Source organism: Colobus angolensis, unplaced genomic scaffold, assembly GCF_000951035.1.
Source record: "Colobus angolensis palliatus isolate OR3802 unplaced genomic scaffold, Cang.pa_1.0 Scaffold421, whole genome shotgun sequence".
Taxonomy (NCBI): Eukaryota; Metazoa; Chordata; class Mammalia; order Primates; family Cercopithecidae; genus Colobus; species Colobus angolensis.
In genome coordinates, this window is record NW_012117611.1 from 1,355,774 (window position 1) to 1,369,055 (window position 13,282).

At 34.9% G+C, this 13,282-nt stretch overlaps 1 protein-coding gene across 1 annotated transcript in view; it reads left to right on the forward strand.

Moving 5' to 3' along the window:
* Positions 1–13,282, forward strand: part of NCKAP1 (NCK-associated protein 1) — a 100,604-nt gene that overhangs the window by 58,625 nt on the left and 28,697 nt on the right. Inside the window, exons 15-20 of the mRNA XM_011956684.1 lie at positions 1,107–1,252; positions 3,667–3,799; positions 6,201–6,320; positions 8,751–8,890; positions 9,762–9,893; positions 13,061–13,279. Of these exons, the coding sequence (XP_011812074.1) occupies positions 1,107–1,252; positions 3,667–3,799; positions 6,201–6,320; positions 8,751–8,890; positions 9,762–9,893; positions 13,061–13,279 (890 nt within the window). The remainder of the gene's footprint in view (positions 1–1,106; positions 1,253–3,666; positions 3,800–6,200; positions 6,321–8,750; positions 8,891–9,761; positions 9,894–13,060; positions 13,280–13,282) is intronic.

Sequence of the window (13,282 nt, forward strand, 5' to 3'; positions counted from 1 at the left end):
GCTCAGGCCTTGCCTTCTTGATACACCTAGCAAGCTGTGTGGGAGCATGAGACCCATGCAGGAGTATCTCCCAATAGCCAAAATCCTGACCCTTATTTATAATTCTTCTACTTCCCACTACATCTAATTATTTCCCAGAGTAGACTCTTTTAAACTACCATTACTCAAAACCAGACCATCGTAATCCTTTCTTATTGCCACTACTGCCTTCTAATAGATTTCTGCTTCCTTTCCCTTCCCAGTCATGCTTCCCGATTTTCTCCACTATACAGAGTAATCTTTCTAAAACAAAAACTGGCCACCACACAGAACCCTTAGTGCTTCACTAAAAAGTTTAAATTCTTTAACATGGCATACAGGCTGTTCCTGATCTGGTTGAATCTCATGTTTTAGTATTTCCCTTCTCTTCTTTGCACTCAAACTCTAGTCATAACAGTATTTATGCTGTAGGCACCCCTTCTATTCTTATTCACTGCCCTTCTGAAATGTCCCCTATCCATGGACATGATCTGCTTTTTGTGATTTGGTATCCCAGTTATAGAATTTTTTTCTCCACAACCTATCTTAATGATTTTTGTTTAGTTCTTTCACTTTTTTGGCCAAACTACACCAATTTTTACTATCTTCAGTACTTTTCTAGAATGTGTCAAATTAATACAGTGTATTATATAATCCAGTGTTTTGTGAATCAGTATACTCTAAAACTTCATTGAATCAACATGTACAGTACTTAGTTTTATCTGATTGCTTCCTGCATGTGTTTTGTCTCTTAAATTAGATTGAAGATTTCTTTTGGTATGGTTAACGTGACAGTTAATTGTTTTACACTTTCGATATTGTAATTTCAGTTCCTTTGAGGTTCAATATGAATGACTCATATATTAGACACTGTTTTATGGACATTAGTATTTCAGTTAACTAAATAAATTCTTGATAGGAATTTCAAGGTAGGCTCACTACAGATAACTAACACAATAGATGTTACTATCAGTGTCACGGTAAATAGTTTAAGTATCTTTCAATGATGCTTTTCCCACCTATAAAATGACAAGTCCAAAGTCATTGATCTCTACCTAAACTACTTTTGTTTTTTCTGTATTTTATAGGCGTATACTAGTGTCTCTAAGGCTTCACTTGGCCTTGCAGATCACAGAGAACTTGGAAAGATGATGAATACAATAATTTTTCATACAAAAATGGTAGATTCCTTGGTGGAAATGTTGGTGGAAACATCAGATCTCTCAATATTTTGGTATGTTGTAATTTTCTCTAAATCTGGATTTGAAAGTTTTAGTGTGTGAATATATGTTTCTTGATTGTTTTTGTGTTAGCATAGTCCTTAAGGCAGTTCAGTAATAGACCCTTAAGAATAAAGGGAATAGTGAACTTTTATTAAAATGTGCCAACAAAAAGAAGTTTAACCAAGTTGGGATTTTATGTCTATTTTTAATTCTCTAAAAGAGCGACTTACTGATGTGACTTTTATTTCTTACATTTTTTTTGAGGAGTTGAAAACAGTCACTTCAAATTACCTTAAGACCCTTCTTTGCATGATTAGATTAAAGGGAAAGAAATGTTGTGGATTAGGGTCAAATAGAGCAAGTATTAGAAATTAAATGCCTGGTAACTTCACTTCTATGATGTTAAATTAAAAATTAATATTAAGATGATATAGTGACCACTTCCTGCATTGTGCTTCATTCTCCTCTTTGTCTATTATAGTCTTTTTGTTATACTTAGTTTATTTTTCTTCCCTCTCTCCTTCCCAGAAAATGTGGTCCTTAATGGCTATAATTTGTTTTGTTAGTGTCTATCATAGTAGTTATTTAATAAATCTTTGAATGAATAAGTCAACTTGGTTGTGATCAGATTAATAAATAGTAGGATGACCAGGCATTCGGTGGCTCACGCCTATAATCCCAACACTTGGGAGGCCAAGGTGGGTGGATCACCTGAGGTCGGGAGTTTGAGACCAGCCTGGCCAACATAGTGAAACCCCATCTCTACTGAAAATACAAAAATTAGTCAGACATGGTGGTGCATGCCTGTAGTCCCAGCTACTTGGGAGGCTTGAAGCAGGAGAATCGCCTGAACCTGGGAGGCAGAGGTTGCAGTGAGCCGAGATCGCGCCACTGCACTCTAGCCTCGGTGACAGAGCGAGACTGTCTCAGAAATAAATAAATAAATAAACAAATAAATAAATAACAGTGGGGCTAGGATTCAAACTCAAGTATTCTCGCTTCAGAGCTGTATAATATCAACTCTATTTTCTGCGTCTTGGACCTTTTTTTTCCTTTAGGGAAGAGGACTGGAATAACCTAGTATGTCTCTTGATTTCTAAAATGCTGTAATGATCTCAGTGGATAGTGATAGTAGTTTCTATGTATTGGGTAGAGATCATCATGAAAAGCTTCTCACTGCATTGATTTTGGAAAATAATGTAATCTATGTTGATTTTGGCAGTTTGTTAGGAAGGCTTGAATTAGCAGTATTGCAGAAGAAATTCAAATTGCCGGATAGAGAAAGCATGCTCTTAAAGAAAATAATGAAACACATTAGGAAATATACTTTTTAGATTTAGACACATCACAGGTCAAATTTGCAAGAATTTTTAGGATTATTTGGAGCCTGCGACTACTGTCTGTCTGACACAAAGTCTACCTTAGGTAGAACATGGAACATTATATGTTTAGATATTTTCAGCTATGCAAAGGATCCTATTACAAAAGAAAAATACAACAATTAGAAAATCCTGTCCTCTTTCTTGGAACTAAAAGCACTTTGAATCATGTTTGAAATTTGTAATTTTCGGTCATACCTAGATTTTATATATATTTTTTCACAATTGCATTCTATTTTTGCCTGTCACATCTAAAATAGAGAAATGTTTACTACTTCTGTTTGTCTTATTACTCTAAGATATACAGTGTTTTATTGACTCACATTCTTTTACATTTAGATTTAACATCTTAAATGTGGATGCAAATTAAAACTGATGGCAGACTGGGTGCCATGGCTCACGCCCATAATTTCAGCACCATGAGAGGCCGAGATGGAGGATTGCTTGAGTCCAAGAGGTTAAGGATGCAGTGAACTGTGATTGTGCCACTGCACTCCAGCCTGGGCAACCAAGTGTCCCCCGTCTAAAAAAAAAGTAAAAAAAAAAAATTGATGGCATGTGATTATTTAATTGGCAATGTTTTTTTTCTTAGTGGTTCATAAAATAATGTTTCTTTTTTTAAAAAAATAGAGACAGGGTTTCGCCACATTGCCCAGGCTGGTCTCAAACTCCTGGGCTCCAGTGATCCACCTGCCTCGGCCTCCCAAAGAGCTGGGGATCATAGGCATGAGCCACCACACTCGGCCATAATAGTGATATTTTTTCCTATTTATAGTGACTTAGCTTTGATGAAATTTGATTACGTAAGGGGCCATGGATTATGGTTTATTATTTTTTAAAATGTTGTTAATGTTATATAAATAATATTTTTATTACTCTGAGATAATTACTGGTGTGTAAAAGATACTTTGGGGGAAAAATATTCTCTTCTTAAATCAGTGCTACCAGTTATCATTCATTCACTTGAATCAAATTAACTATAAGGTACTATGTCAGAAAACTTACTTTAACTGTAAAAATTGTGATTCTGATTTTTGTTTATATAGTTTTTATAGTCGTGCTTTTGAGAAGATGTTTCAACAGTGTTTGGAGTTACCCTCTCAATCAAGATACTCAATTGCATTTCCACTACTTTGCACTCATTTTATGAGTTGCACGCATGAACTATGTCCAGAAGAGGTAATTACAGTATACTACTGTGAGTTATATGGTATGCAAAGTAAACTGGTTCAAACCTGTAGCCAACTAAATATTTGTAGTCGTAGTTACCTAACTTAGCTTCCCATTGAGTACATCTCTTTGCAGAATCAGAAAAGTGCTTGAATAGATACATAGGTTTAATATGTATATGGATAAGTAAACATAAGTATAATAAGAACATATCATAAAGTCACTTGGAATTACCTTTTTTAAGATAAATGGTGGATCAGGTATTAATATTTGTGGAAAAGATTTGTATAGTAATTTATTTTGTATACTTAATTTTCCTCTTTAACTGTCATGGAAAGGACTCAAAAATTAAATTTATGGATTACTGAATAAACATAAACAAGTCAGAGAGATTCACTAACTTGTTATTACTAAATTGTTAATAAATATATTAAGCAAAATCCAGATTTGCTATTATTTGTGGGATACATACATACATGCATGTGCATACACACACACAGTTGCAGAGTAATTGAACTGCTTGGTAGTTTTGTTGATGCCAAGTATCTGTGAAAAATGTACTCAGTGTTTCTTCTAATCTTTAAAGAAGAAATATTTTCTAAGTGTGATAAGAATGTAAAGATTAAATAATGTATTTTTTTATTGTAATTTAACTTAGTGTTTAGTCCCTTTTCGTAAAATTGCAGAACTTGTAGAAAAGAAACTTAGAGATAGCAGGAACATGGTCAGTTTCTTTAAGCATTAGACAACATCTGTTGCAGATTGTATGCCAGTACTCCAGGGGAAGCCAACTTTGAGACAGAAGTTAGCTTACAGGAAGTTTATTAGGGAATACTTTTAGAATTTATACCTATGAGGATATTAATACCACCAATTTTAATACATTTATAAATTTTTTAGATTTAATAGATTTTTTTCTCCCAAACTTGACACCTGAGATGTATTAACTGTTTCCTTACCATCAAATTTCAATAAATTACCCATAAAAAGTCCTTCTAATTTTATTTATATGTCGTGTCTTGAATCCATCCTCTACTTTCCATTGCTGTTGTAATTATTACAGTTCATATTTACAATACTCTTCATATGTACTTTAAATGGAGTTCATCTTTTGCCTGGATTATCTAAGTGGCCTCTTTGCTTTTGCCATTGTTCCCCTAAACTTTATTCTCAGCACCGTAGCCAAAGGCAGAGGTCAGATAATGAAGAGACTTGTAAGACATGTTAAACCTTAGTTTTTCTCCATCTAAGCATTTCTGAGCTATTGAAAGGGAATAGTGAAGTCAGATTTGTATTTTAAAGAAGTTAGTGTCTATAAAGAACAAATTTGAGCAGTCTTAATTCAGTATTCTTTTTTCAGGGAAAATTAATAGCAGAAGATTTATGTCTTACCTTTCAGGAGTCAGAATTTGATTAAAAAAACACTAAGTGTTTATTAATTGAAATCTTTCCTAAGGTGAACCAATATTTAATTATATCAGGTTGTAAATTTTGTTTTTGGTTTTACTTTCTATTAAAGTTTTACAGGGCATTTTAAATAAAATACGTTAGATATCATAATAGATCTAGGAAAAATTATTTTATATGCTCAAGTATTTTTATATTATGTATTTTACATTTGATAGAAATACTCTATGTAAGCTCTACATATATGATTATGGAAGGTCAGGGCAGGAAAACTTTAAAAAATTTTTTTCTTTGTAAAGTATTACAAATGTATAGTGCAAAAATTTACAGTGTTTTATACTCAACATTCCAGTTACCATAGATAAGAAAAAACCATCAAACGATTGCAACCCACTAAAACTAAAAGGAGAATCCTGTAGAGATGGATGCACGATCAGCTTTTTTGTTTTTTCTTCCTGGGAGCAATGGGGTTTGAGTTTAGAAATTTGAATGCCTTGGACTTTCTATTACCAAATTGATTTCTCATCATTTTATTTAAATATTGGAGCTCTTCTTTCCTGTTTACACAATTACGAACTTGTGTCACAATTTATACATTTATAGAGACACAGATTTTAAATGAAATAAGATTGGAAACAGTACTCTAAATCTGTTTCCTTTCACATTATATGTTTACTATTTTAACATTTAAGAACTGGATATAGGACTTTGTGGAATTTGAAAATTAAATATATAGTTTTTCATGTTAAGCAAAATACTGATTTTTTAAGACTCCTCCCAATTATACATTGCTTTCATAATCACCAAATACTTTGTCATTTATGTTCAAATACAGTATAGTGAGTGAGTTGTTACAAGAGCCAAAAGCAATTTTTAACATCTCCCACCCCTTTTTCTTATTGCGGAATGTACCTTTAGCCTAATTTTCCATGTCTATTTAGAAGTCTTTTTAATTCAAAGTACTTTCTTTATGACTTATGTTATTATTATTCTGCCTTAACAGCGACATCATATTGGAGATCGCAGTCTTTCCTTATGTAATATGTTCCTAGATGAAATGGCCAAACAAGCTCGAAATCTGATCACTGATATTTGCACAGAACAGTGTACTCTTAGTGACCAGGTAATGATTTAAATGTTTCCAACAGATAGGAAATTTGTGTGTGAAGGCAAGAAAATGTGCTTTTAGCCAGTTGTTTTACTTTCCGTTCTTTAGTTCCCACGCTGTTAGTAAACCTCATACCTCTGCTGTGAAACTCCATTAACAGGTATAATTTCTTAATATAAACTTTTTGGCAAGACTCTGTGTACTGTTTGTGTTCTTTAATCAGGAGACATGTATTTTTGTGTGTGTGTGTAGTGTTAGCACCTGATTCTGCTATTTCATTGAAAGTTGCAAAACAACTGGAATTAAGCATATTTGATGATTTTCAATCCACTGATAATTCAGATTAAAGCTCAGATTGCCTCATCATTGGCTAGTAAGAGTCCTTATAGTCATTTGAGAGCTTTCTTGTTATCTGGTGTGACAAGATGTACCAGCCTTTCTAGTAGCTCTGTCTCTTATGAAGGGTGTTATAAATATTCAACACTCTGGTCTCTTTAATATTCTTGAAGTTGCAAATGTCCTTAGAAATTTTCATTTTAGGAAGGAACTCCTTTGTTACAATACAAATGCAATGTAATTTCTTATGCATTTTTTCCCCAAATACCAATCCCATGGCTTTAATTACTATCTAGGTATAATGACTAAATAACTTTCCTTGGCCCAGCACTGTCCAATGGAAATATTATGCAAACCACATATGTAATTTAAAATTTTGTAGTAGCCATACACAAAACTTTAAAGGAAACAGGTAAAACTAATTTTAAAAACATTGATTCAACCTGATATACCCCAAAATGTTATTATTTCAGCATGTAATCCTATGAATGAAATATTGTATAGTTTTTATACTAAATCTTTGAAATCTGGTGTTTATCTTGTCTTACAACACAACTGAATTTGGACTGGGCACATTTCACATGTGGTTACTGTAATGTACAGTGAAGCTCTCCTTCTACCTAAAATGTTCTCATTTCTCATTTGCCTGCTTTGTTACCTGTCAAGTGAAATCAGTTATTTCTCACTTGTACCTGTGTGTTTTTTTTTTTTAATTATTGATCTTAACGATGTGTTAGGTAGAAAGCTCTGTGTCATGCTTGATTCCTGCTTCTCTCACACATCTAAGTTACTGAGTCCTTTCAATTTTATCTGAGAAGTCTGTCTCAGATCTGCCCATTAACTTTTTTTTTTATTACACTTGCCTATTTCTTATCCCTTTTTCATGCCTTGTCTGAACTATTTCTAGCAGCTCTGTTACAGTTTTCCTTTTTCAGTGTTTTCTTCTACCAGTATCAGAATTAGCCTTAGAAAACTCCTCATGGCCAGGCATGGTGGCTCACACTTGTAATCCCAGCACTTTGGGAGGCCAAGGCAGGCGGATTGCCTGAGGTCAGGAGTTTGAGACCAGCCTGGCCAACATGGCGAAACCCATCTCTACTAAAACTACAAAAATAAAATTAGCTGGGTGCAGTGGCAGGCGCCTGTAATTCCAGCTGCTCAGGAGGCTGAGGCAGGACAACCCAGGAGGCAGAGGTTGCAGTGAGCCAAGATTTTGCCATTGCACTCCAGCCTGGGCAACAAGAGTGAAACTCCATCTCAAAAAAAATAATAATAATAACATAAAATATCTCCTATGCTGTGGCTGTTTTAAAAAATTGTTGGCTGGGCACAGTGGCTCACGCCTGTAATCCCAGCACTTTGGGAGGCCGAGGCGGGCGGATCACAAGGTCAGGAGATTGAGACCATCCTGACAAACACGGTGAAACCCTGTCTCTACTAAAAATACAAAAAAATTAGCCAGCTCCCAGCTTCTCGGGAGGCTGAGGCAGGAGAATGGCGTGAACCCGGGAGGTGACGGAGCTTACAGTGAGCGGAGATTGCGCCACTGCACTCCAGCCTGGGAGACAGAGCGAGACTCTGTCTCAAAAAAAAAAAAAAAAAAAAATTGTTGCTGTCTTTTTGCCTGCAGTTTACAATCCAGCCTCTAGCTTGGCATTCAAGGTCCTTCCTAATAGTTGAAATCTCTGTACTTTACCTTACACGCCATGCTCCACCACATAGTAGTTCTCACTACAGCTCTGAACCATCCTATCTTTACATAGTTTTTTTTCAAAGGCCATTTAATCCTTCCAATGAAATGTTCTTTTTCATTCCTTGCTTGCCTGGTATGTTTTTACTTGTCTTTTTAATAGTAATTTAAATAAGCCTCTCTGAATTTCCTCTATGATATGTTTCTTCACACAAGATTTACCCGTTTCTGTTTTCCACCAAGCTATGTGCACTACCCAAGCTAGCTAAGCAAGCTCTATATCTCACTTACATTTCTGTCTTTTAATATTGCTGTGATATTTGCAACATAGCCTGGATTCAGCTAATGTTTGCTTGAATAGTTAGTATGCTTTCATAGTAGTTGGTATAATGTAAGATTTCATTCTTCTCTAAATTTAGTTGCTGCCCAAGCATTGTGCCAAAACTATCAGTCAAGCAGTGAATAAGAAATCAAAAAAACAGACTGGTAAGAAAGGGGAGCCTGAAAGGGAGAAACCAGGTGTTGAGAGCATGAGGAAAAACAGGCTGGTTGTGACCAAGTAAGTGTCCACTTACATTATACCTTTTTGTTCCAGGTAAAATATTTATTTCATTTTTTTTTTTATGACATTAGTCCTGAGGAAATGCTAATAATTGTGTAGTCTTCATTTTCCAGCCATTTTAAAAAATCTTTCTGAGCTTCATTAACCTGTTAGTTGCTTATTTCATCTCAAAATACAGATTTTGGCCTTTAGAAGAAAATTTATGTAATAGGTGATATTTGTCTTTTTATACTAAGTACTGAAGGCCAATTATATGTTTAAAAAAATTTCTGTGGTACATTATAAGCAATCTGTAATTTTTAATTTATTTAAAATCAGATAGCTGAGACTTTATTTTGGCATGTTTGTGATATATTAGAACATACCCAATGTCATTATTAGAAAACAGAAATAACAGACCAGGTAGCATTCAGGGATCTTTGTTTGCTTGCTTAATTATTTGGAGGGGAGGTGTAGGTGGGTAATAACTGGGTAAATATTTTTTGTTTATAGTATAGTTCCTACTTTCTTGCTACATTGAGCAAGCCATTGCTCTTTTATAGACAACTTTCCTTCTCTTATAACAAAAAGTACTGCAGGAATTGGAAGTGATTATGTTTATGAGTGCAGAATAAGCTCTACCTATTGTACATTAAGTCAGTATAGTCATTACTACCTAAAGATAGAAACAAATGATGCCATCTTTAGAATATTGCTCTTATATGTTATAACCTTAAAGATTTTGAGCTTTCTCAGTTTAGTAGATCAAAAAATCAATTCTATAAGCATTATCTCCAAATAAGATTGATATATTTATAAAATTATTTTTTTATTGCCTATGATGACATGTTGAATATTTTACTTAACTGTTTATTCATGTTTTTTTCAGCCTTGATAAATTGCACACTGCACTTTCTGAGTTATGCTTCTCTATAAATTATGTACCAAACATGGTGGTTTGGGAACATACCTTTACCCCACGAGAATATTTGACTTCTCATCTGGAAATACGCTTTACCAAGTAAGAAAGAATATTAACTGTTTTTGTTTGTTGACTCAGTAATGAGTTTGTTATTTAATTGTTAATGACTGCAGTGTTTTATAAGGAAAAGCATTAGTAGAACTGGATTAGTGTTAAGAATAATGAACTAGGCTGGGCACGGTGGCTCATGCCTGTAATCCCAGCACTTTGGGAGGCTGAGGTGGGCAGATCACGAGGTCAGGAGATCGAAACCATCCTGGCTAACACGGTGAAACCCCATCTCTACTAAAAATACAAAAAATTAGCTGGGCATGGTGGCAGGCGCCTGTAGTCCCAGCTACTCAGGAGGCTGAGGCAGGAGAATGATGTGAACCCGGGAGGCAGAGCTTGCAGTGAGATCGCACCACTGCACTCCAGCCTATGCGACAAAGCGAGACTCCGTCTCAAAAAAAAAAGAAGAAGAATGAACTGGGAAGTGCAAAGAATAGTGAACTGAAAATTACTTATGATACCTAGATTCTTTTCTCATACCTATTAGTATTAACTAGGGACACCAGGCAAGCCAGTTAATATCTCTGAGTCATAGCTTCCTTATACACAAAGTGAGAAGATTGTAGCAAATCAATGTATTTCAGCTTGCAGGTGGCAACCCAACAGGGTCATGAAATCAGTTTATTAGGTTGTAGTCAAAGTTTAGAGAAAGAAGCGGGAGGGAAAGAAAGGACAAGAGGAAGAAAATAATAGGAAAAAAAACAGTACACTGTATGTATTAAATATGTATATTGCTTCGTGAAATGTTTCAGTTATATGCATGTTCATACATATATGCATGAAATGTTCAGTTACATATATGCAGTGTTAAGATGCATGTCTTGCAGTAGGTCACAGTGTTTGAAAACCTGAGGTCTAGATGAACCCTTACATGTTTTCTGAATTCACATGTTGCTGTTAAATAAGCCAGTAGAATTCCAGATTCTTGAATTTTCAATTCTAATTAGAATTTCCTAAGTTATATATGAATATATATTTATGTATGTATATGAAATAGTGCATTGATAAGTCAGAAACCTTTCAACTTTATAGATATTGTTTTAACCTTTTTCTAAAGTTACCTACTTATTTATTAATATTTATTCACGAAAATTTTTATTTATTTGAGAATTTTTTTCTTCGAGGCCTTGAAGCAATTTATAAAACAAAATTTTGTCAAAGGGTTTTCAAAGTTTCTGTAGTCATTAACAGGTGGTAGTTGTATTTGCACTATATGCTTAACTATATGCTTAATTGTGTTAAATACTGTCGGTAATAATGAGATAAAGATAGAACTGTAGCTGGTGAGATATACTAAAAGAATTAGAGAACAGAAGGTGACAGTATATACATTGGCAGTAAGTTGAGTGTTAAATTATCAGTTGACTTGAGAAGAGTCTGGTGATGAACTGTCTTTTGTTCTCCTTAGTAAGTCAGGCATCCTGACAGTAAAACCCGGAATGCCCTAGAACTTAGACTAGAGGGACATTGTGCCTTGTGGTGTTTATTATTCTCAAGTGGATTAGAGGTGGGAGATTGGTGGGTGGAAGGTAAGGTTCAGTTTACAGCTCCCTTGTTTTCCTTGTAAACAGTCTGCTTTGTTAATCCACAGAGAAGCAATTTCTTTTTTTTTTTTAACCAAACATCTACTTAGTGATTAGGATCAAGGCAAAGGGAACAGCTTGTTTACCGTGGAAAGATATATTTATTTTATTTTATTTTATTTATTTTGAGACGGAGTTTTGTTCTTTTGTCCAGGCTGGAGTGCAGTGGCACAATCTCGGCTCACTGCAGCCTCCGCCTCCCGAGTTCAAGCAATTCTCCTGCCTCAGCCTCCCGAGTAGCTGGGACTACAGGCATGTGTCACCACGCCTGGCTAATTTTTGTATTTTTAGTAGAAACGGGGTTTAGCCATATTGGCCAGCCAAATAGATTGTGAATATTAGTGGGTTGGTTTTTGTCAATCACCTGAGCACAGTCTTAGGACTTAGGGATTATACACTAGGATAACAGTTTTCGTCTGGAGTTGGCTCTTCTTGGCCTGTTTCTAGTGATGGGATTTGTCACTTGTCTTTTAAGGATTTATCCCTTACAAATACAAGTCTAAGATCTTTACGGATCTAATGCTCAGGGAATTTTAAAGAAAGTGAAATTGGGATGGCCAGTGTAGGATAAGATCATTTAGGGAAGTATTTTCAAAATTTGTGTTTGCTTTTTATTCTTACAGAGTTTCTTGAGATATAAACAGAACTGTGTTTTATGTGCTATGAGTGATTAAAGAAAATAAAGTTGTTTGTTGCATTATTTTGTTTGACTGTCATATACAGTTTGTTGAGAGGCAGCACTAAGTCAGGCAGATCTGCGGTCAAATCCTAGTCATAACCACTTCCTAATAAAACCTTATCAATTTATGTGAATCCTGAGCTTTATTTTTTTTCCTCTGAGAAATATAGTGATAAGTACATTGTAGGTTTATTAAATGTGAGGATTGTAGGTAATTTATATAAAGTCTTAAAAACTACTGGCACCTAACAGTGTCAAATAAATTAAAGCTGTAGACTAATTGTCCTTGCTACAAACAACTTACCATGTTAAAGCAATTTGTAAAACCCTCTATACTTAAATCATTTTTGTTACTGATATTCTTAGAATGTTTTTAATCATTTGTATTCACATTTCATTGTAGCTTTTAAGTTTTATTTTTATTTTTATTATTTTTTTTAAGAGTCTCGCTCTGTTGCCCAGGCTGGAGTGCAGTGGCACAGTCTCAGCTCACTGCAACCTCTGCCTGCTGGATTCAAGCAATTCTCCTGCCTCAGCCTCCCAAGTAGCCAGGATTACAGGTGTGCACCAGGCCCAGCTAATTTTTGTATTTTTAGTGGAGACAAGGTTTCGCCATGTTGGCCAGGGTGGTCTCAAACCCCTGACTTCAAGTGATCTGCCCACCTCAGCCTCCCAAAATGCTGGGATTACAAGTGTGAGCCACCACGCCTGGCCTTCATTCTTTTTTTATGTTGTTTCCTGGGAAGATAATGACAGTAATTTCACACTTTGTAATTGTTTTTAAAGTTAATTTTATTGCTTGTTTAATATTAGATAACAGTAGGTTGAGTGGTTTATTTTACATTAATGGAAAAGTCAGAGGCTTTTCTTATTCTTCTACCCCTTCTCCCCAGGTCAATTGTTGGGATGACTATGTATAATCAAGCCACACAGGAAATTGCAAAACCTTCAGAACTTCTAACAAGTGTAAGAGCATACATGACTGTACTCCAGTCAATAGAAAACTATGTGCAGATTGATATTACAAGAGTATTTAATAATGTGCTTCTTCAACAAACACAACATTTAGACAGTCATGGAGAGCCAACCATTACAAGTCTATATACAAATTGGTA